Raw genomic sequence first — 25,113 nt, 5'->3', positions numbered from 1 at the left:
AGAGCTGTGCCTAAGAGGAAGGAGAGGCAAGGAGGAGCAGGGAAGAACCATGTTCCAGAGGCAGCCTGCACAGGAAGGGGACCTGACTGCTGGAAATGCCCAGCTTCCATGTGTCAGGAGAAAGAAGCTTGGGATGCTCAGCTGTGCCCTGACTCACCAGTGGGCGAGAGGCCCTGCTCCAGCTCCAGATTTCCTCCTAGGGGAGAATAAAAGCCACAGATTGTAAATACTATCTTGAAAAAGAAATCCACTATTGATTATGGAGAGAAGGAAGAAATCTCCTGTGTAAGTAGTAAATATAAGTCCAGCCAACCCCCGCCCCAAGAAGGTGGAAACTATTGACTCTCTCAGATGCTTATTATTTCCTCAACATTCTTCTAGGTTCTTGGTGACATTAATAGCACAAGCTGTCCGCTGGGTCTTAGGGAGCAGGGGGATGGGAGGCGCTCTTACCTTTCCTCTGTGTTCCTCGAATCGATAGCATAGTTCTGAAAGAGGCCACATCTGAATGTCCCTCAGGCTTATGACATGCAGTTGTGGGAACGGATCTAAGGCCCTAAACAAGATACAGTGACAATTGGTCTGTCATTGTTACTTATGACATTCCCCATAAATCGATTGACTTCTTAAATATTTGAAGCCCCCTCACCCTGCACACCAGACCCGCAGTTTTGCCGGCTCTCTGTATTCTAGTGCCCTCAACATGTCTGTCTCAAGAAGTTAAGGAGGAATAGCCTCTGGGATATTGGCGGTATTTTTCTATTTGACTTCATCACAGCCTGATTTCTTTCTGATCTTGCATGGCTTCCCCCCACCTCTCAGCTCTTAATCTATGATTCGGGATAATTCCTGAGCAATTGAGTTCTGATTTATCCAAATTGGCTGTAACTGGTAGATGAGCCTTGTGAAACAAGAGTGGTACCTGCCGGGGCCCCATTTCAGTGCAATGTGCAAAGAGAGACAGGGCGAACTCCTTACTTACGCTCACCACTGTCAATTTATCCCAACACCTTTTTCACAGACCAGAGGGTGAAACAGTTCTTACACACTGTTTATGCCACCCTGCCCAACTCCGGACAAGGCACCAAAATGGAGCTGGCCTGCACTCTTTTCATGCAAGCAGGAACGCCCCTCTCCCCCTGCTTTGTGGAACAGATCTCCCAGTGGGCCAACAGCAGCCTGGAGCCAGCCAACCTCAGGGAACCCAACAGCACCAGCATCGGGGTCAACGAATGGGCCTCCAGGCAGATGGCAGGTAAAAGAAACCATCCAGTTTAGTGAGGCTGATTTCAGAGCGCTATAAACACAGATACCAAGCATTGCTGGTCAGAAGCCACATGGGTGGAGACTCAGGCCACCCTCGATTGCAACAGAAGTCTGTCCTCTTGGGAGACCCTACCCTTAAGTGCGGTGCTCTATGAAGCAAGCAAAGCTGACCTTTGGCCCCCTCTGCCCATCCCCCACCCACCCACACAGCAGGGGGCTCTTCAGAGCCTCCCACCTCCAGGGGAGCCCTGCAGGCTTTGTTCTGTGCACCTGTTCCCCTCAGGGGAATCCCCCCCACCGAGCTCTGCTGTCACCTACAATTAACACCCTGCGACAGCAAAATGCAGTGGGAGCCAGAAAACTTCTTGGAATTTAGCTTCAGGAAATGATTCAAGGGAAGAAAAAGTTATATATAATAAGATGCTTAGCCCAGGGTTAGGGTTACCCAAGAAAAAGACTTAGAAATAACTTAACCCCCCAGCCATTAGGAATGATCCCATTAATTACAGCTCCCGCACATCATGTAGTTGTAATTATTAAAGGTGGTGAAAATCTATTACACTCACTGGGGTTCCATTTTTTGACTTATAGCGCTTTTCCTAAGTGCTCTGTGTTCATTATGTCTGTTCACCCTCACAGTTGTCCTGGGAGATAGGTGCTGTTACTAGTGACCGGTTCACAGATAGAGGAACTGAGGCACGGAGAGCTACGCCTGCTGCCCGGGGCCCAGGATCCCTTAGAGCCAGGATCCTAAGTCAGCCGGTCTGCCTCTGGCATCCCTGAACATTACAAAGGCTACACAGAAACAGGGAGAATGTTCAAGACCCAGTGTTGTTTAAAACACAGAATAGAAGGTGATGTGTACTTTATGACTGAACTGAGAACAACACGTGTGTGGCCAAGGAGCACAGAGCTGCAGCGCAAATACGAAGATGTTCATTGATAGCTCAGTTGTCTCCAGCGTTTCATAATGTCTTCCCAGTTTACTTAAAAAATGTTTAATTCCCTGTCTTGGCTCATTGTGCTGCTGGGGTAGGGGCGTGGGGAGAGGGGGCGGTTAGGCAAAGCCACACAGTTAGCTGCCGGCAACCCTCTGGGGTGAGTGTCCTCCACAGAAGAGGGGCAGTCAGGAAGAGCCTGAAGCTCTGGGGCCAGGCCGCTTGGGTTCAAACCCAAGGTTTCTGTCTTGAGCAGCCGGGCGGATGGTGGCTTTGCCACTCACAAGTGTGTGACCTGGGACAGCTTCTCCAAGCCTTGGTGCCCCCATCTGTAAAATTAGGAATAACAACAGAACTGGTCAGAGGAGTCAGGGAGGGTTTGTTCAAGCATTTAGAACAGAGCCTGGCACAATGTGTGTTTTTATTAATAAAGGGCTGGGGCAGTAGTCAGCCTGCCCTCTTCTCTCTGGTAATGCGTGGAATCTCAAGAGCATGCCCTGTATGTTGCTGTCTAAGCAAAGGCTCTGTCAGGGATGAGGCCCAGCAGCTGGGGTAGCGGGATTTGCGGGAAGGGTGGGAGGGACACAGCAAAGTGGCCCCCACCACAGCGCCCTGTGCCTCCCAGGAGTCCACCTGAGCAGTGCGTGTCTAACAGCCCTAGGAAATAGCCGCTTCAGACAACCTGCTCGGAAAAGGATAAAAGCACGGTCTTCAACAACAGCTAGTTATAGACACCACGGTTCTGCAGGTGCAAACCCAACCTCGGGGATGCCCCAGCACCCTCCAGGGCAGGTGCACGGGTCTCAGCCACATGATGGCTCTCCTGCTTGCAGGTGACAACCCGGGTGGCCTGACATGGGAGCGCGGTGGCGGTGCATTTCCCCAGCTGGCACTTGTGAGCACCATGTCCTTCCAGAGCACTTGGCGGCAGAGATTCTCCTCCAGGGACACTCAGCTCCTGCCTTTCACCTGTGCCCCGGGCCTCGTCCTCCAAGTCCCCATGATGTACCAAATGGCCGAGGTCAACTACGGTGAGCTCCTTCCCACCTGTGGGCCCTCCTAAGTGATGGGAACAAGGGAACAACGTGGGAGGAGAGAGGGGGGCCACGTCTGCTCTAGAAGGACCCGCGGAGTGTCTCAGCCTTCCCTCTGCAGTGAGATGTGTGTGCAGTAAGGAGAGCCCCAGGGGCCCGAGGACCCAGAGAGGAGGGTGAGGAAGCAGAGGGGGAAGAGAAATCCAATCTCACGCTTGACATTTCCCTCTGCACCTAGTAAGAGGTGTTAGTGTAAAACCCAAACTGTTTGAATGGAACCACCCCACCCTCGGCAGGCAACCGCATAAAATGAATAGCCACTTGGTGCTAAGAAAGGGCAAAAGATGGAGAGTTCAGTTTAGATGGCTCTCAAGAGGGCGCCCACGCGGGCTTGACATTGTCCTTCCGCCTTGCCTGGATGGTTGCTCATCCCGGCCCCTTGAGGGTGCAGGTGCCCTGAGTGCGGACCAGCGAGCACCAGGGGAGAGGGGGCCCAGCCCCGAAGGCTGGCTCCAGGTGTGGACACCGCCGTGGGGCCCCCACAAGGCAAGGGGAGAAGGGACCCGGCCACCTGTCCCCACACACCTCTCTCACAGCCCTTGTTTGCAGGCTCAGCCTTTCCAGCTGTGGGATTAATTCTGTTCTTATGCAGGGAAAAGTCGCTGAGACTTAAAACAGTGTTTCGGGAACTCTGGCACTTAGAAAACTCACTATCTTCCTGCTTCAATTTCATGCAGGACACGTTGTGAGTGCTTTTATTCGTTTGTTTATCCTGCCAGTAACTATTAACTGAGGTCAAGTAAGGGGAGCATAGAGAAAGGTCAATTGGATATGTAAATATATATTTATGACTATTATAGTTCTTGTGCCTAATGTTTTCCCGTCGCTGCTATGACTCATGCTGGTTGATCTGTCAGCTGCGTAACACTTCCCAATTTTATATGATATCTGGGTTCAGAGCTTTTGTTGAAAGAAAGATCTGGGTCAAAGAGCCTGGGTCCCCACATGGTCACAAAAGGCCAGGATTGGAATGGCTTCCCCTTTAAGACAGTAGATGGCTCTCCCACGTGCCATCATCCCCACTGTGTCCAGCCGATGCAAGCCCTGTGAAGGTATCATTAGAAATTCTAGGTCCTGGGGCGCCTGGGTGGCTCAGTCCGTTAAGCGGCCGACTTCAGCTCAGGTCATGATCTCGCGGTCCGTGAGTTCGAGCCCCGCGTCGGGCTCTGTGCTGACAGCTCAGAGCCTGGAGCCTGTTTCAGATTCTGTGTCTCCCTCTCTCTGACCTTCCCCCATTCATGCTCTGTCTCTGTCTGTCTCAAAAATAAATAAACGTTAAAAAAAAAAAAAAGTTTAAAAAAAAAATTCTAGGTCCTAAGATCAGAAAAGGTGACTAACAGTCTTTGGCCTCGAACTGCTTCCTGAAGGTGAGGTAGACAGCCTGTTAATAAAACGTACGGTTCCCAGTTCTGTGAGCTGGCCCTTCCCAGGGTCTGGCACTGTTTAGTTCCCTGTCTCCTGGGACAGAACTAATAATGCCCCATCCACTGAACCCCCAGGCCAGTTCCAGGACCCTGCAGGCCATCAGGTGGGGGTGCTGGAGCTGCCTTACCTGGGAAACACAGTGAGTCTGCTCTTGGTTCTGCCGCGTGACAAAGACACCCCGCTGAGCCACGTTGAGCCACACCTCACAGCCAGCATCATCCGCATCTGGACCTCCAGCCTCAGGCGAGCCAGAATGGACGTGTTCCTGCCCAGGTAAGTGGCTGTGTCATCCTTCTGGGGTGCTCTGCAGCCTAATCCAGTTGGCCAGGCCTGGATCAGAGAACCCAGGTGGTCGGACTCTGGGGTCTGTCCTTAACCACTGGGCCAACTTGTCTAATGTGCCCTGAGAGGTTAGGCCAAGGGGGAGTTGCCCTAGAGTGTGGGTCCAGGTCAGAGTCTCTGCGGACTAGTTCATGATGCAGATGGAACAGAGTTAATTTCCTAGGTCTTCTCAAGAGAAGATATTCTGTGTTCACTGGGCCAGACTGCAGGCTCCAGGCCTCATGCCACAACCAGTTCTCTGAACAGGGAAAGAAAAGCCATGAAGTTACCTTGGAGGAATGTGCCCCAAATCTTATCACATCCTAAGAGTATACAACTGTCATTTTTCCAAAACCAAAGAGGCAAGGTAGTTTATGTAATTGAGCAAACAACCAAGATAATTCTGACTGGAAGACAAATTAAAGCATAAAAATTCAAGACTTTTAGTCTCTATGCTGAAGGTTCTCATTCTTTGTAAATAGAGGTGAGCCATTCTTTGAGAAAATCCAATAGGTGCAAATGCAAATTGTCAAAAAGTTAAATGATGGTTCTAGATTTTGCTTTTCCAAAGCAAAACCTACTTGCAAAACTCATTACTTTACAAAGAATTCCTTTTTGAACTTCTTTAAGTGACAAGCTTCTCTGGCACATTTGCAACCAGAGCAAACCTGTAATTAATTTGTAGACCAGCATTAAGTGAGGAATGTTATCCCAGGGCTCAGTATGTGGATTCTTCATGCTCCTTCCTGCTGGCTGCCACCACCTGCTCTGTTGACCAGGCCCTCAGCAGCACTGAGCCAGAGGCCTTGGCAGAGCTCTTTTGAGCGGTTAAAAATAAGTCCAGACACTGAAATAAAAACACACAAGGAGAGACCCAGTGAGTTAAGGGCCAAGATCCAGAGTGGGATCTGGCATAACCAGAAGGTGAACGTAACTCTATGATAAAGTTTATGTCTCTCCAAACCAAATGCTTGGACCTCAAATGAAGGCACAAAGACAAGAAATTTCAACAGATCTCTCTGGCATGGAAAAGAAGCAACTTTCATCTTTCTGTCATATTTGAGAGAAGCTCAGAGAAGGAAGAGAAGCTTTCAATGTTAAAAGTAGGGAGACAGTGCGACCTGGTGCAGGAAATTTGTCGGAATCTTTTCAGAATTAGGAGACAGATGGCTGGTCCCCAGGAAAGTGCCCAGCTCGTTTGCGAGTCCTCCGCTGTCTCTGATGCCACCTGTAGAGCTCGCAGCGTTGAGGAATGATGCTGAAAGACCCTGAAGACAGGGACGGGATGGGAAGGCAAAGATCATAGTAACACAGCATCAGTTAACACTTGTTAAAAAAATATTTGGTTACCATAATTTATCTCCCTAATGCTATCAAGCCTGACATCCAAGAAGGATAGAAGGTATTAGGAAAATGAGGCTGTTTCACAAAGCCAAACTCGCCAAGCAAAGAAACCAGCTTCAAAATCCTTTAAGGAATAAATAGAGAAAGAATTTCAACTATCTTAGGTCTAAATCTGGGTACAAAACTTTGGACCGTGGTCGACCAGGTCAACTTTTGGGCAAGAATTTACCTCTAGTTCTGCAAATCATTCATTCCTCATTTAATATGATCTGCTTTATAGTTACCCTGCATTTTTCATTTAGCAAGAGCAAACACTTTTGCACACTGTGGGTAGCGGTGCAAATACCGTGTGGCGGTGAGGTGAGCCTTAGGATTAAGCTTCACCAACGGTGTATCCATAGATTCTGGATGAATTATGATATCTAGCTTCTGAGGTAATATTTTATTTATGAAGAAGTGAAATAAAATGTATGGTGACAATTAGTCTTCATTAGGGACCTTAGCATACCAAAAGAATAATCAAGAAAGCCAACAATGAGTGTTAACAAGGGTCATTTATATCCATAATAATGTAATGCCTCACAAGAAAGACTAATAATGTCAAATATATATTTGTTTAATGAATAAAACGCTTGGTTATTAGATCAACATAGTAGGATGCTAAGCATGAGCATTTTTTTCTCATAATAGAAGTGATGTATTTTTTTATTGAAGTATAACTAATGTATAGTGTTATATTAGTTTCGGGTGTACAGTATAACAAATCAGCAATTCTCTGCATTTACTCAGTGCTCATTGTAAGTGTACTTTTAATCTCCTTTATCTATTTCACCCATTCCCCCCCCCCCACCCCACTTCCCCTCTGGCAACTGCCAGCGTGTTCTCTTACTTCAGAGTCTGGTTTTTGTGCGTGTCTCTTTTTCTCCTTGTTTGTTTGTTTATAAGTATCTTAAAAATCCATCAGATCTCATATATTCAGAAGTTTTGGGCTTCCTTTCCAAGAGCTACTGATCATCATCATGTGTGGATTGTGTTTTTCTATGGGTATTTTCTTTTTTTTTTTTTTTTAAATGAAGGTACAATTCACATAACCATAAAATTGTTTTAAAGTGTACAGTTCAGAGGTTTTTAGTATATTGGCAAAGTTGTGCAACCATCACGACTATCAAATTCCAGAACATTTTCATCACCTCAAAAAGAAACTCCATACCCATTAGCAGTCACTCCACATTCCTTCTCCTCACTACTCCTAGGCAACCACTAATCTACTTTCTCTCAGTGGATTTGTCTATACTACTCTACCTTTCACATAAATGAAATCATGCCACATGTAGCCCTTCTGTGTCTAGCTGTTCTCACTTAGCACGATGTCGTCAAGGTCCGTCCTTATCAGAGTATGTATCAATACTTCATTCTTTTTTATGGCTGAATAATTTTCCATTGTATGAATATACCACATTCTACTTATCCATTAATCAGTTTATAGACATTTAAGAGCCTGGAAACTTTTTGCTTGTTTTCACTTTTTGGGTCCTATAAAACTTTCATGTGCACACTTTTTTTATGATATATATTTTCAATGATCTTGGTTACATACCTAGGAATGAAAATCCTGCGTCATGTGTTAACTCTACACTTTACATTTTGAGGACCTACCAGACAGTGTTCCAAGGGGCTGCATCATTTTACATTCCCACCAGCAATCCAAGAGGTTCCAGTTTCTCCATACCCTTGTCAACACTTGTTATTGTCCATCTTTTTTCATAAGTCCCTCTTCATGGTTAATGGTACAGACTTTCAGTTTGGTGTGATGAAAAAGTTCCAGAGTGGTGGAAAGATAACAGTGGTGGTTGGACAGCAACGTGGATATTCTTAAGGCCATTGAATTATGCACTTAAAATGGTTATGTTGTGTATATTTTACTACAATCTTGTTTTGAATTGTGGAGGGAAGGAAGGTGAGGAGAAGACAAAGACTGGCTTCCCAAATTTGGGTTAAAAAGTAGGGTTTTTATAAAGCTTACATTTAGGAAGTATATAGTTATTCTTAGTTACATTACCTGGGAAGACATCGCCTCCTCTGCCCTCCAGCAATGCCATCCTCTGTGTTTTGGCTTCTCGGTCAGGCTGGAGGCAAGATGGATGCAACCTGTCTGACCCCACAACAGTAGCAACAACTACAGGAGAAGAAAACCCCCATCTTTTTTATTGTAGCCATCCTAGTTGGTGTGAGGTGGTTTCTCATTGTGACTTCCATTTGCATTTCTCTAATGACCGATGACATCAAGCATATTGTCATGTGCTTGTTGAACGTTTACATATCTCTTTTGAAGAAATATCTATTTGAATCTTTTCTCCATTTTTAAATAGGTTGTCTTTTTATTGTTGAGTTGTCATGGTGCTTTATATATTCTGGTTATTAGTCCTTTATCAGATATACAATTTGCAAATATTTTCTCCCATTTCATGGGTCGTCTTTTTACTTTATTGAGGATGTCCTTTGTTTTTTTTTTCAATATATGAAGTTTATTGTCAAATTGGTTTCCATACAACACCCAGTACTTATCCCAAAAGGTGCCCTCCTCAAGACCCATCACCCACCCTCCACTCCCTCCCACCCCCCACCAACCCTCAGTTTGTTCTCAGTTTTTAAGAGTCTCTTATGCTTTGGCTCTCTTCCACTCTAACCATTGAGGATGTCCTTTGAAGTACAAAAGCTTTTAATTTTAATGAAGTTCAGTTAATTTATTTTTTCTTTTGTTTCTTATGCTTCTTTTAATGTCGTATCTAAGAAACCATTGTTTAACCAAGATCACAAAGATCTATGTCTATGTTTTTTCTAGCAATTTTATAGTCTTAGCTCTTATATTTAGGTCTCTGACTCATTTTGAATTAATTTTTGTATGTATAATGAGGTAGAGGTCCAATTTCATTCTTTGCATGTGGTTATCCAGTTGTCCCAGCATGATTTTTTTTCTTCCAAGATTTTATTTAAATTCAAGTTAGTTAACATGCAGTGTAGTATTGGTTTCAGGAGGAGAATTTAGTGATTCATCACTTACATATAATACCCAATGTTCATCCCAACAAGTGCTCTCCTTATTGCGTATCACCCATTTAGCCCATCCCCCCACCCACCTCCCCTCCAGGAACCCTCACTTTGTTCTCTAAGAGTCTCTTATAGTTTGCCTCTCTCTCTGTTTTTATCTTATTTTATTTTTCCTTCCCTTCCCCTAATGTCATGTTTTGTTTTTTATATTCCACATATGAGTGAAATCATATGGTATTTGCCTTTCTTTGACTGACTTATTTCACTTAGTGTAATACACTCTAGTTCCATCCCCATCATTGCAAATGGCAAGATTTCATTCTTTTTGATGGCTGAGTAATATTCCTGTGTGTGTGTGTGTGTGTGTGTGTGTGTGTGTGTATGGGTATAAATCATAGTATTCTTTATCCATTCATCAGTCGATGGACATTTGGGCTCTCTCCATAGTTTGGCTGTTGTTGATAATGCTGCTATAAACATCAGGGGGCATATACCCCTTTGAATCTGTATTTTTGTATCCTTTGGGTAAATACCTAGAAGGGCAATTGCTGTGTCCCAGCACCATTTATTGAAACGACTATTTGTTTTTCCATTGAATTTTCTTGGTACCTTTCTTGAAATTCATTGACCATAAATGAATGGGTTTATTTTTAGACTTTCAATTCTATTCTATAGGCATAAATGTCTACAATTTACTCAGTATTATTCAGTCTCGATTACTATAATGTTTAGAAATCAGGATATGTTAGTGCTTCAACTTTGTTCTTCTTTTTTCAAGAATTATTTGGCTATTCTGGGTTCCATACATTTTCATAGGAATTTTAGGATTAGGTTATCAGTTTTGGCCAAAAAGGCAGCTGAACTTTTGATGATGATTATATTTACTCTGTAGATCAGTTTGGGAATATTGCTTTCTGACAATATTAGCTGTTGCAATCTGTACACGGGATGTTTTTCACTTTATTGATGTTTTCTTCAGTTTCTTTCAATTATGTTTTTTAGCTTTTAGTTTTCAGTATACAAGTTTTGCATTTCTTTTGTTAAAACCCTAAGTATTTTATTCCTTTTGATGCTGTTATCAATGGGATTTTATTTTCAGACTGTTCATTGCTAATATAAAAAAAGCCATTGACTTTTTGTACCTTGATCTCACATCCTGTCCCCTTGGCAAAATCATTTATTAGTTCTAGTAGTTTTTCCTCTGTGTGTATATATTCCTTAAGATTTTCTATATACAAGACCAAGTCATCTGTGAATAGAGATAGGTTTACTTCTTCCTTTCTAATCTGGACGCATTTTATTTCTTTTTCTGGCATAATTGCCCTGCACACCTATCGCTACGATGTGAAATAAAAGTGGTGAACATCCTGGTCTGATTCCTGATCTTAGGAGGAAAGCATTCAGTCTTTTACCATTACCATTCAGTATGATGCAAGCTGTGGGTTTTCTGTGGAGACCCTTTTTAAGGTTGGAAAAGTTCTCTTATATCCCAAGTTTACTGAGTGATTTTTGTTTTCATGAAAGAGTGTTGGCTTTTTTTCACACGCTTTTCTGCCTTTATTGAGATGATCATGTGGCCTTTGTCCTTTATTCTGTTAATACGGTGTTTGACATTGATTTTCATATGTTGCATTCCTGGGATAAATCTCACTTGGTCATGATGGGATTTATATGTTGCTGGATTCAATTTGCTAGTATTTGTTGAGGATTTTGCATCTTTATTCATAAGGGATATTTGTCTAGTTTTCTCATGATATCATTGTCTGGTTTTGGTAAAGGGCAATTTTTCCACTCAAGATATTTTTGAAACATTTCTTCTGGGCTGGCCTTCATAGCCATATAAGAAAAAAATTGGGTGCCTGGGTGACTCATTTGGTTGGGCGTCTGACTCTTGATTTTGGCTCAGGTCATGATCTCACGGTTCATGAGTTCAAGCCCCATGTCGGGCTCTGAGCTGACAGCACGGATAATGCTTGGGATTCTCTCTCTCCCTGTCTCTCTGCCCCTCCCTGACTTGTGCAGTCTCTCTCTCTCTGTCTCTCTTCAAAATAAATAAATAAACTTAAAAAAAATTACTCTCGCCTTTTAGGGTCATACCTCACTATTACCTTTAGTTACTAAAAATGATATTACCCAGTTTTATCAACTACCATAATCACCATATTTGGCTTCCAATATCCCTTAGCTTTTTCTTAATATTCCTGAGAAACACTAAAACCACAATGGTAGCATTGAAGTGTATGAGCTGTACTGGGCATTGTTCTAAGCACTTTATAAGAATTATTTCTCTTAATTTTCACAAAGCTAAGAACTAAGCACTACTATTATGCTCATTTCACAAATGAGGAAACCGAGGCAAAGAGAGGTAAAGGAACTTACCCCAGGTCACTCAGCTAGTAAGAGGCTGAGCTGGGATTCAAACCCTGGCAATGAACTCCCAAGTTCATGCTCTTAACCACTGTGTTTCAGTATTAAGAGTTTTCAAAAAGAATGTGTTTTAAGCATTTATGAAAATTTCAGAAGAGGTAATGCAAAATTGTTTTGAGAATGTCAGCATAGTTGGAGAAAACATATGTATCTTTTTGGGAAACCGTTCTAAAGATCCAAAACATATATTTATGGGAAAATCTGATACTTCTGTTTAAAATATTGGGCACATTGTCTTGTATGGCAATGAAAACCTTTGATAGTAAATGGTCTTTTCCAGTATTTTTACTCTTGTACAAGTTCTGGAGAGTTTATACAAAAAGACCGTCTAAATGCCATTTCAAACTTTTTTATTTTCAAAGAAAAATAATGTGAGCAATCCTTTTAAAGCCTCCTTGAACAGTAAAATTGCAAATGCCTGGCCCTTGGAGAAATATTACAAAGTTGGTGTGTTGATTCTTCCTGCTCTCAGGACTTATTAGGAAAACCAAAACTTTAACTTGCATTCCTTCCCTCCTGTGCATCAAAGACACACACTGCACGCAGCAAACAGAAAAATATGTCTTATCAAATATAAATATGTTAAATGAGACACTCTATTAGTTGTTGATTAGTCAACAACTTCTTTTCTGCACCTACTATGTGAGATGCCTCAGGAGACAGGAGGTAGCAAAGTGTAGATGCCAAGGGCACGGGCTTTGCACTCAAACAGCCTTGCTTTGAGTTGAGCTCCACCACGTACTCTTTATGTCATCTCGGGCAAGTGTCTTATTCTCTTTAGGCGTCAGTTTTTTCACCTGTAAAATGAGGATAATAATAACATAATTATGTGAAGATGAAATTAGATAATCCACATAAAGCACATAGGTAATCCACATAAAAAAACTAGTGCCTAGCACATGGTGAGCACCCATTAAATATTAGTTACTATTAGGAAACTAAAAAAAACTGGGATAGCGTCTCAAGTCATTTACAATATCATAGATAACAGTAATAGGAAGCAGAATGTTCTATACATCCAAAGAGCAGAACATAAAAAGTGTTAATGGGGCTTTAAAGACCAAATGCCACAAAACAGCTGGAGAGGGGAGGAGGGGACCACAATTGAATTGGACTTGGAGGAAAGAGTAGTAACTCAAAGGCAATCAAAGGACATGGGAAAGACCTGGAAAGAACAGCAGAAGCAAAGATACAGAGGTGGGAGAGAGCCCTGTGTGGTCAGACTAGTCAGTGTGTAGGGTTTATGAGAAGGAGCTATGAAATACAAAGCTAGAAATGAGGCTGGAGATCCCTGACTTCCAAGTTAGGGAGTTTGGCAGTCGTGGTGTGTATGAAAATATTTTGAATGAGATTTTTAAATGAAAGTTGATGGTTTGCTTTTGTTTTTTAGATTCAGGATCCAAAATCATTTCAATTTAAAAAGCATTTTAAATTCTTGGGGAGTCACCGACCTTTTTGATCCACTCAAAGCTAACTTGAAAGGAATTTCAGGTAACACTTCTTCTTTCAAGCTTTTTGGCATTGTGCTTGGGGGCAGCTTTGTCATACTTTGATTAAGGGATTTTTCATCTACAGAGGTTTCAATGGTACAGTCAGAGTTAACATTTTTAAAAGGATAAAGAAAGAGCTTTGCTTTATATAAAAATATGTTGCTTCAGATAACAGTCAAATTTGAGTTGGACTTTGTGGAGAGGAGTGTTTCTTGAAACCTTTAAGCACCGTTTTGGGAGACCACCTTCAGGGTGAGGTCAATGGCCGTAGAACACAATACAACTCACCCTTCCTCTGCCTATCATGACTAGGAACCTGCCAGAGACAGTGTTTCAACAACAGAGGTCTTCATTCTGACCTCCCACTGTCATGCCAGCCTCACAGTTGCCCTTTGTTCCTCCCTCCTCCCTCTCCCTCCCTCCTTGTATCACTTCTGGCTTCTAATAAGCTAACCTTGAAACTTTCCCTCAACCACCCAACTTCCTTTCTTCAAGTTACTCACGTACCTGTAACCTTGCCCTAAAATGTTCTCCTTCCCAAAGTCCATATTAAATTTATTTGCCCCTAGTGGACATGCTACTACTAATCAATAGGAATTGTATTTGCTTATGATCTGACAGGGAACTTACATCAAAGATTTAAAAAGAATGGAATGCCAAAACCTTATGTTCCAGAATCCTCTCAGAAACCATTAGATAAACTATTTCTAACTCCAAAGGCTCAGGTTTGTTTCTGCTCTGGATACTAATATGCATCGGCATCTTCATGGACCTTGATGCTTTCTGTGCCCAAAGAGCTTCAGAATCTCCACTTTATTTTTTTTTATTATTTTTGTTTAGAATCTCCACTTAAAATGCTAGAACCTCATAACACAGAGTTTTCTAAAGCATTACTCAAAATCTTTTTTAAGCAATCACACACACACACACACACACACACACACACACAGGAATTTGGTCCACAAAAGCAGTCTTGGCTTGTGCTTTAGATGTGACCAGACAGACTAAATGGCAGTTACTTATCAAATAAAGCACAGGAGGAAGGATCTATTCTAGAGTGTTTAAAACCCACCAGCTGTGTACTCATTACCTAGACATGCAAAGAGATAATCAAAGCACTAGTCAAGTTTGGGCACAGTGCCCCCAACAATGCTTGGCACACTGTGGATATCCAATAAATACTGTTGACTTGGTTGAATGACTCAACCAGAAAATTTCCATGGTGACGCAGGCATAATCTGACACTGTAGGGAATAGAAGAACAGTAGAGTGAAAGGATCAGAGGTCAAGGAAAGAGGAAGGGATTAAGAACTTTAGTATGTTCTATCTGTAATAATGTACAAAATGCAATCACAGTGTCTTCTTGTGACTCCAGACCTCAGCTAGGGCATTCCTGTTGTTGATGATGATACTATTCTTCTTTTGATCATTCTAGTTCAAAACTCTGGGGCCATTTTTACCTTTTCTTCTACAACACTACATTCAGTTAATCACTATGACATTGATTGTTCCTTCATAGCTCTTAATCTCTCTGCCTTTATGTCCTGGAAGTACATCTCAAAGTGCCATTAATCCTGTGTCCTCAAACAGGACTGAGCTTGACCCACATCATGCAGCTCCCCCAGTGGTAAAGATTTTCAAGGCCCATAAGCTCTCCTGACAAGATGTAATAAGCAACCTACTTTAGAAAGAACATTTTTTTTGGTACCTTTTTTTATAATGCAATTAAGGTTCTATGTATGTTTGTTCAAATCAGCAGAAATATAGGCTCATCGATTTAAGTTGTTAACTACTTATCAAGCAGTTAGCATGTGCCAAGTGTGAAGTTGGAATTCAAATATCTTACGTGATAAAACACATCAGCCTTATCTTCTCCCATAAAGTTTTGTTCCTCTAATAAGATGTATCACCAAATAATGACCCATCCCTGTTTTTATAAAGTTTTAATGAAACATAGCCACTCCCATTTTTTTACAGATCATCTATGGCTGTATTCCTGCTACACTGCAGAATTAGGCAGTTGCAACAGACGCCATATGGCCTGCAGTTGCTAAAGTATTTAGTATCTTGACCTTTACGGATAAAGTTTACCAACTAAAGTATTGCTTTCCAATGCCCTTCTTTAAACATAATCAAGAGACTAGTCACTTCTATGCTTAAGTGGGCTGTTGACTTAATTATAGAGACATGGTGACTGACTCTGTCTAACAAATAGTTTCATCATTCCTAAAATGAGGTCGCTACCACCCATCTCATATCTTACTTATGGAAATAAAATTCCTCAACATATCGCAAACTATCAGCAGAGAGCTTGCCAGAAAAGAAGTCATCAGAAAATGCTGGTCTCCCTTCTTACAATTAACGAGAAGTTACTAAGTAGTTTTGTACTATTGACAGAAGCTCAAACTACAGGACATTTGGCCTTTTCTCTCCATTTGGTTCCAATGCCCGGAATCACTTTACTCAAGTTCTCCTTCCACATTTAAAAGTCACTACTCGCCTATCTCTTCCTTCATGGCATCAAATCCTTTTTTGCTGCCTGAAAAAAACTTGTTCAATATCATCTTAAGGCCCAACTGAGCCTAGGCTATCATTTTTCTCCCCAGGCACCCTTGATACTACATGTTATAAAGCTTTTAAGAGTGATTCCAGTTTCACTTACACTAAAGATATCAGCTAGAGATTTACTTCTTGAGTAATCAGAAGGATCAGCAGGCTTTGATACAAACCCATGCTTCCTAATCCAAGAAATACTTCTTTTGCACAAACTTAAACCTTTGAAGAAACTATCTTATTCTTGACTTTTGCAAAGGAGTAATTAGGTTCTGAACTCTGTTCGGTAAGAACTACAAGCTCCAAGTGACTACAACTTAAATGAGCAAAGCACACATAGTTGTTTGGTTGCATACTGAAGTTAACTTATGCCACACCAGATGACTGATCGGCACTGCACTAGGTCGGCAAGATTGTCAGATAGATCATTCCCAACTTCAGTTCCCCTCCCAAGAAGGCCACCTAACAACTATCCATAGACAAGTCACCACTGTGAAAATCCCAGCTCCCAGATGTAAGCTGAAGCGCCCCTCTGAACCACAGAGACCGAAAAGGACCACATTAGAAAGGTAAGAGGAGCAGCTACACTCGGACTGCATCACCCTTCCTCCAGGCTGACACGGCAGTGCACCAAGAGGGCCTTTCCAGGCCTACTACAGTTTCTCCAGTGAGAAAAGGGAGCCAAGGTGGACACCCAACTCTTCCAGGACACTTTCTAGAAGGTCTATTCAGATATTGCCTCCTGGAGATAACTAATATCAGATAGAGATGGGGCGGGAGGACAAGCCTGACATGAACCAGCCTTCAAACCTTGGCAGACCATGTTCCTGCCTGTAGCAGTACCCAAGCAAAGATCTCAGCTAGCAGCAATTCCCACTTACAAAGCCAGCCTGGTTGCCCCATCTTGCTAGAGAGCTTGGTTGGCAGTCTTGCCTGATTCTACAGTCAGTGGACTATACTACCTAATCAATGGACCGTACTACCACTCTACCTTGAAGAAAAGTGAATTCACAGCCCTGCCCGACACCTAAGCATAATCTCAAGAACCATCCATTGAGGAAGCCTGACCAGAGAACTCAGATAGCTGAGAAGCCCATCCTAAAGCTGTGCTTGGGCAGAGATCCTGGCCAGCAGCCCTGCCCAACTGTTGAGCATATCCCCTACCCCCAAGTAACCAAAGAGCCTGAAGAAATGACCTTGGGAAGCCTTGCAGCCCAGCCCACAGTGTTACCAAGTCACAGAGCCCAGTCTGCATCCCCACCCATCTTCAGGGCACAGCTGGCAGCCCCACCTGAACATGGAGTCCAGGCGGCAGCACCATCCATTTGGAATCATAGGGTGAGACTCCACCTGACCAGGAAGGATCGTGGAGCCCATCCCATAACTACCCAGTCATGGTGTCCAACCAGTGGCACTACTCTGTCAGGGAACACAGCCTACAACCCCATTTGACCAGAGTTGATTGCAGGGCTAGTGGCTTAACCTGACAGTGGGTCATAGCCAGAAGCCCCACCAAAACAGGGAGCCCACCCAGCAGACCCACTTGAATACAGAACCCAACCAGCAGTCCCACCCAACCACAGAACCCAGCCAGCAGCACCCCCCTGCAACCTCAGAGCACATGGAGAGGCTTTGCCCAAATAGAGATCCTGATAGCAAGCCCCACCTACCCACAAATGCTATCAGCTAATTGGTAAAAGTCTTTACTTGCCAAAGCAAACCTGTAAAGCCTGGAAAAGGAGACTACTTACTTAAATGCACAGATACCAATACAAAGAAGCAAGGATCATGAAAAATCAGAAAAATATGACATCATCAAAAGAAATGAATAAAGCTCCAATAACTACCCTAAAGAAATGGAGATGTATGAACTGTCTGGCAAAGAATTCAGATAATCCTCTTAAAACAGTTCAGCAGACTACAAGAACACACAGACAACTAAACAATATTTGGAAAACAATGCATGAACAAAATTAAAAGTTCAAGAAAGAAATAGAAACCATCAAACAAAACAAAACAAAAAAACTAAACAGAGATCCTACAGCTGAAGAGTACAATGACTGCACCAAAGAATTCAATAAAGAGCTTCAACAACAGACTCAGCCAAGCAGAGGAAAGAATCAATGAACTAGAAGATAAGTCGTTTGAAATTATCTAGTCAGAAGAGCAAAAAAAAAAAAAAAAAGAATGAAAGACTGAAGAAAGCCTATAGGAATTGGGGACTCCACAGAAAGAAACATATACTCATAATGAGAATTCCAAAAAATGAGGGGTAAAAAAGAGAAACTACTTAAAGCAATAATGGCTGAAAGCTTTCCAAACATGGGGAGATGAAAGGGGGTTCCAGATTCATAATGCCCAAGGAATCCCAATAGGTTGAACCCAAAAAAGGCTACACCAAGACACATTATAATTAAATTGTTGAAAGTCAAAGAACTTTAAAAGCCGCCAGAGAGAAGAAACAAGTTACATACAAGAGAACCCACATAAGATGACCAATGGATTTCTCAACAGAAACTACAGGCCAGGATATAGTGGCATGACATATACAAAATTTTGGAGGGGGAAAAAAAAACCAACCCTGTCAACCAAGAATAGTATACTTGGCAAAGTTGTCCTTCACAAGTGAAGCAAAGATAAAAGTTTTCCAAACCAACAAAAACTAAAGGAGTTTATCACCACTAGACCTGCCTTACAAGATATGCTAAAGGACATTCTTCAAGTTGAAATAAAAGGATGCTAATTAATGTTGTAAAAATGTATGAATATATAAAAATTATTGGTAATGGTAAATATATAGTCAAAATTAGATTCTCTAATATTGTAATAGTGGCACATAATTACAATAAATCAATGAATTCAGTAAAGTTGCAGGATACAAAATGAACATGCAAGTATCAGTTGTGTTTCTTTACACTAACAATGAAGTACCTGAAAAAGAAATAAAGAAAACAATTCCATTTCATTTATAGTTGCATCAGAAACATTAAAATACTTAGGAATAAATTTAACCAAGGGAGGTGAACTATCTCTACATTGAAAACCACAGCACATTGATGAAAGAAATTGAAAAACATACAAATAAATGGAAAAATATCCTGTGTTCATGGATCAGAAAAATTAATATTGTTAAAGGGTCTATTCTACCCAAATCAATCCTCAGATTCAATGCACTCCCCATCAAAATGCCAATGCCAATGACATTTTCCACAGAAATAGAAAAAAAAAAAACTCTAAAATTCATATGGAACCAAAAAAATCCCCAAATATCCAAAGCAATCCTGAGAAAAAAACAAAGCTAAAGGGATCACACTTCCTGAGTTCAAACTGTATTATGAATATATAGTAATCAAAACAGTAAGGTACTGGCATAAAAACAGACACATAGGGAAATGGGACAGAATCAAGACCCCAGAACTAAATCTATGTATATACAGTCAACTAATATTTGACAAGGAAGCCAAGATTACTCAATGGAGAAAAGATAGTCTTTTCAATAAATGGTGCTGGGAAAACTGGATATTCAGATGCAAAAGAATAAAACTGGACCCCTATTTTATAACATTCACAAAAATTAACTCAAAATGGATTAGAGACTTAAATGTCTGAAACCATAAAACTCCTAGAAGAAAACATAGGAGAAAAGTTCCTTGAAATTGGTCTTGGCAACGATTTTTTGGATCTGACACCAAAAGTATAAGCAACAAAAGCTATAAACAAGTGGGACTACATCAAACTAAAAGCATCTTCATAGCAAAAGAAACAACTAACAAAATGAAAAGGCAACCTACAGAATGGGAGAAAATATTTATAAACCACATATCTAAAAGATTAATATCTAAAATATATAGGGAACTCACACAACTTAATTGCAAATAATAATAATCTGATTTTTAAATGGGACAGAGTATCTGAATGAACGTTTTTCCCAATAAGATTATTCAAATGGCCAACAGGCACATGGAAATATGGTGAATATCGCTAATCATCAGGGAAATGCAAATCAAAACTACAGTGAGATATCACCTCATACCTGTTAGAATGGCTATTATCAAAACGACAAAAAATATAACAAATACTGGCAAGGATATAGAAAAAGGAACCCTTGTGCACTATCGAGGGGAATGTAAATCAGTCCAACCACTATGGAAAGCACTATGGACGTTCCTCAAAAAATAAAAATAGAACTACCACATGATCCAGCAGTTCTACTTCTGAGTATGTATTCAAAGGAAATTAAATCACTGTCAAAGAGATAACTGCACCCTCGTGTTCACAGCAGCATTATTTGCAATAGCCAAGATACAGAAAAAAAACCTAAGTGTCCATCAACGGATGAATGGATAAAGAAGCTGTGGTATATATATTTTGATGGACTAGTATTTAGCCATAAAAAAGAAGGAAATCCTGCTATTGGCAACAACATAGAAAAACCTTGAGGGCATTATGCTAAGTGAAAAAAATCATACAGAAAGACAAACACTATATAATCTCACTTACATGTGGAACCTAAACCAAAATCAAACCTCATAGAAATACAGAGTAGATTGATGGTTGCCAGAGGCTAGGAGCGGGGGAGTTGGGGAGTTGAGTGAAGGTGGTCAAAGGGTACGAACTCCCAGTTATAAGTTCTAGGGATGTAATGTACAGCATGGTGACTATAGTCAACAATACTGTACTGTCTACTTGAAAGTTGCAAAGACAATAGATCTTACAATTTAATACACGCAAAAAAAAATTGTAACTATGTGAGGCAACGAATGTGTTAACTAATCTTATTGTGGTAATCATTTTGCAGTACATACATGTATATATCAAATCATCACATTGTGTACCTTAAACTTACATGTTATATCAGTTATAATCCAATAAAGCTAGGGTGGCAAGAGAAGTGGACAAGAGGAGAATAGAGAAAGCAACAAACCACATCCTGGCTTCAGGGGCCATTTCAGATTCTTTTTAGTAATCTCTCTCTATATCCTGGGCTCGGTGCTATTCCATATTTTACATTCCATATTTTATGGACACATTCCGTATTTTACAACTAAGCAATAAAAAGAGGAGAAAGATAAACTAGAAGGAAATTCTGGTAATAACTTTTTTAAAGCCACTAAATTTGTCAATAGTAAGTAATAATAATTGGAAAGGCAAATAACACAGCAAATGATGTTTATCCTACATTATGAGAAGCTGAGGATCAAATGTTGGGATATTGGTTTACATTTTCCAAGTCTTGTGTTTACACAATGTCATTAGGAAGAAGACTCTTAAGCCTTTTGAGACTGATCAACCACACACAAAGAATGATGGTCTCTACGAACAAAGGGGAAAGAGGTCTCTACGAACAAAGAATGATGGTCTCTAAGAACACTGAAACAGTCGTTTGGGTGAAACTTGCCGAAGACCTATTCTGTACTGTACCCCTATGATTTTATAGATACCAACCAACATTTCCTTACAGGTGAACTCAGATTGAAGAATATTAAGGCAGCTGTTTTATGGAGAAATGAAACAAATGTACAACATGAAGAGTGTCTATTATTCACTCACCCAACGTTTACTAAACACATAGATGTACCAAGCATTATTATGTTAGGTGAAGTAAAAAAGGTTTAAAACTGATAAACTAGCTTCTGCCTTCTAGAAGCTAACAATCTAAAAAGAAAGGTTGACATAAACTCTTGACAATATTATGGAAGAGTGGAGAGTATGCCAGGAGGAAGGGTAGGAAGAATCTTACTACTTTGCTTTGGATAATGAAATGTAATACAGGAGCAAATGGTTTATAGGGGGCTACACTTTCCCAGAATGCTAATCTGGTCAATTTAGAGACAGGGGATGGTGTGGGTCTTTCTATGGTTAAACACTACATATTACAGTCTTCCTGCAGAGATTCACTACAAACAATAGCAAATAATCAGCTCTAAGAAGTCCACTAGTAAAAACAAAAGCACAAAACTATTCAACCTGCATTTCCCATCTTAATTCATCATGGAACCCTTTTTATAGAATAGCACCTATAAACAATCTGGGAACAAATTTGGGGAAAACAGGTTGTATGACCCTCAATGGCACAAAGCAACTGCCAACAATGCCAACAGGAAAAGATGAGCCCAAAGTAGGAAGATTCCTCCGTGCTTGGATTCTTCTAGGTTGACTTCATTAGTTGCATAACATTTCAGTAGCTACTTGACAAAAGCAAGCAAATAGGGATCTGTAATACAAGATCACACAAGAAGAAAAACGCAAACCTACAGATGACTCCTGAATTCTTATTTTGATCACAAATGTTGGTCTTCTGAAATGTTAAGTCTTACCAGAGATATAATTTAAGAGAGGTGTGGATGCTGGGGCAAGACAGGCCACGGATCTTGGCTGTGCCAACATGTAACTGTCAATTATCGGGCCACTCCTGTAGTGTGATGGAGAAAAGCTCTTTAAATGAAGCTCCTTGGCTGCAGTATCCAGAAATTGTAATAGCCAAGTCTATCTAACCAAAGACTCACTCATACCAATTGGTCCCATTTTTCACACTGTGTCAAGGTGCCTGGTCTCTAACACAACCACATTTACTACATTTTAGCCGATACAGAGTTTCATAGTGAACTTCTGCTAACTTCATTAACACTTATTTTAAATGTTCAGACACCATACCATAGTCATGAAATCACAGATTAGTAAAACCTCATGACCATCAAAGAACCATTTTTTTTTTCATCCACAGAATTCTAACTCTGGCACTGCATTTGTTCACTCAACGAATGAGAGAGACAATTAATTAGAGATAAATTTACTTTCTAAAAGATCCTACAGATCCTAGAGAACCAACTAGGTCTCTAAATAAATCTAAATAAATCAGATTCTTTACTGGTTTTAGGACAAATGATACCAGATCAATGTTTCCATTGATTTTTCCCTTCCTCTGGCCCTTGTCTGGTCCCCTTCAATGATGCTGGAAAATAACTGTTTCTTACAACAAATACAGCCAACTCACAATTTCCTGGGTATACCTTATTTAGAAGATGGATGAACCTGCTGCATATCCTATACTCGGCTGGTTTTATGCTCTCACGACATTCATTTGCTTCTCCTTGTATGTGCATGAAAAATGCAAAACAATTTAATTAGTCTAAGATGAAACACAGCTCTCTCTAAATACAACATGTATATTGAAATGACTATTTTAAGGCTCATGCCACAGACCCCTTTCCAGTGGCATGAGAGAGGGGACTAGAATACACTTTTTGAAAGGTGGCATTGTTTGTGTGGAGGGGTGGGGTAGAAATGGGTGCTGCACGGTCAGAAAACCTGCAAATGCCCAAGTTCTACTTCTATCAAGTGCATGACTTCAGGTCACTTAACAGCTCATTCTCAAATGAAAGGGTTGGTATAACTGACTTCTGAAGTTTCTTCTAGTTCTAAAGGTTCTTACTTTCCTTCAATATTATGTCGTCAAGTACCATTTCACTGTGGAGAGCTGTTTAAAAATGATTAATGGTTAAATTACAAAAAACCTGTCAGTTCCTCCAACTTAATCACTCCTATTCCTATTTGCTAAGCTTATATCTTTGAAGTTGATAGCACACAACTATTATAGTTCTGACCTCTCATTATCTTTCCAGATGCTAGCCCATGCAAGTTAATTGCCTAACTGATATACCTCAGTATATAGAATGCAGCTTGAGACACATTTTTAATACAGAGTTATGCCTTTTAAGGCCCATAGTACAAACCTGTAACTGTCATTTAAAAGTGGCTCTGAAAATGCAGTCCAAGAAAGCATTCAAGGGAAACCATCTCAGAAGCTGGCTGAAAAAGGATTCTTGGACTCCAGAATCTGCATTTTGACACATCCTCTGGTGAAAATACTGGCTGAGGATTTCAATATTAACTACAAGTTACTTGGGAAAATTAACATTGAAAAAACAGGGCCCAGCTCTAAATATTAATTTGGGAGGGGTTATTTATTAAACTCACCAAATCCGAGGTTTTGAAAGTTACATAAAAAATCGCAGCTTCAGAATTTTCCAAACAAATCTCTCCCTAGCTATAGTAAGCAGCATGAGACTGTCATTAAGCGCGTTCTTTAAAAGTACACTCAAATCCTTAAGCCAAATGCATTAAAAATGGAAATAAGCAATTCACATTTTTATTTCTTGGGATTAGGCCAAGATGGCTTTTATGTTTCTGAAGCGATCCACAAAGCCAAGATTGAGGTTTCCGAGGAAGGCAGCAAGGCGTCTACGGCCACCGGTATGTTCATCAAGGGGTCAGCAGTGCTCAAGTCATACCTCTTGCCCTTCTATGCCTTTGTTAGGTTTATCCAGTTCAATCTCCACATTTCTAAACTTTCCCACTCAAAACCCCAAGTCCAGATGTGGTATATGTGGTATAGCATTTTTTTAAAAAGGAAGGTTAACACAAAGAGTTTGAAAAATGGCGAGAGAAGAGAAATCCAGTTTGAAAAGGATTTGTACCATCATCCCCATAAACAAGGGATGAAGTCATTCTGAAAATTACCTTCAGTAAGGAATTCATTCCATGGAACATTTTGAAAATGGGACACGGGGTTGCTAAGTGGCATCTTTTCTCTTTAATTTTCCCATTTGTACCCCATCATAACACTACACAAATACATTAGGATGTTCTGATTTCTTCAGAAATCAAGGGATATAACTGACCTCGGCTCCAATTTTAATAGTGACTTCCCTCAAATGAATAAAAAATGTAATAGTCTCCTATTCTTTCCCTCCTGCAGCTCTGTTGTTACTGAAAAGGTCTCGGATTCCTTTTTTTAAAGCAGATCGGCCATTCTTCTTTTTCCTGAGAGAACCCAACACAGGTATGACAGTATTTCTGGACACCATTCAGATATATTAAATATTTATCAGCATCTCTCTAGCAACAAGCGCCCATTTGTCCACTGCAGCCTAAAACAAGCATTCCTTCTAGCTAGTTTCTATGGTGCTTCAGAAGCTTCCCAGTTTCTTGTCGCGTATCCTGAGAAAGGGGAACATTTCTTAACTACAAAGGAAACTAATACCCTCCGTGTGGTTTTTGGCTTTTCGGCTCATTTTTTTGTTGATGTGGATTTTTAAAAATTCAGGTTTCTACTGCTGGGGAAGACTCAGAAAGATCATGAAAGTAATGTAAGTGATTCATCTTGACTCCCCCCCCCCCGCCCCCCATTGTTGCCTCACTGTAGGA

General features: G+C 40.9%; 1 protein-coding gene across 1 annotated transcript in view; it reads left to right on the top strand.

The window, feature by feature from the left end:
* Positions 1-25,004, top strand: part of SERPINE3 (serpin family E member 3) — a 31,065-nt gene extending 6,061 nt beyond the window's left edge. Inside the window, 7 exon segments of the mRNA XM_030309980.2 lie at positions 1,022-1,255; positions 3,038-3,235; positions 4,798-4,996; positions 13,254-13,354; positions 24,073-24,159; positions 24,665-24,786; positions 24,789-25,004. Of these exon segments, the coding sequence (XP_030165840.2) occupies positions 1,022-1,255; positions 3,038-3,235; positions 4,798-4,996; positions 13,254-13,354; positions 24,073-24,159; positions 24,665-24,786; positions 24,789-25,004 (1,157 nt within the window).
* Positions 25,005-25,113: the final 109 nt, after the last annotated feature.

Source organism: Lynx canadensis, chromosome A1 (genome assembly GCF_007474595.2).
Source record: "Lynx canadensis isolate LIC74 chromosome A1, mLynCan4.pri.v2, whole genome shotgun sequence".
Classification (NCBI taxonomy): Eukaryota; Metazoa; Chordata; class Mammalia; order Carnivora; family Felidae; genus Lynx; species Lynx canadensis.
This window is presented reverse-complemented; position numbering and strand designations above follow the sequence as displayed.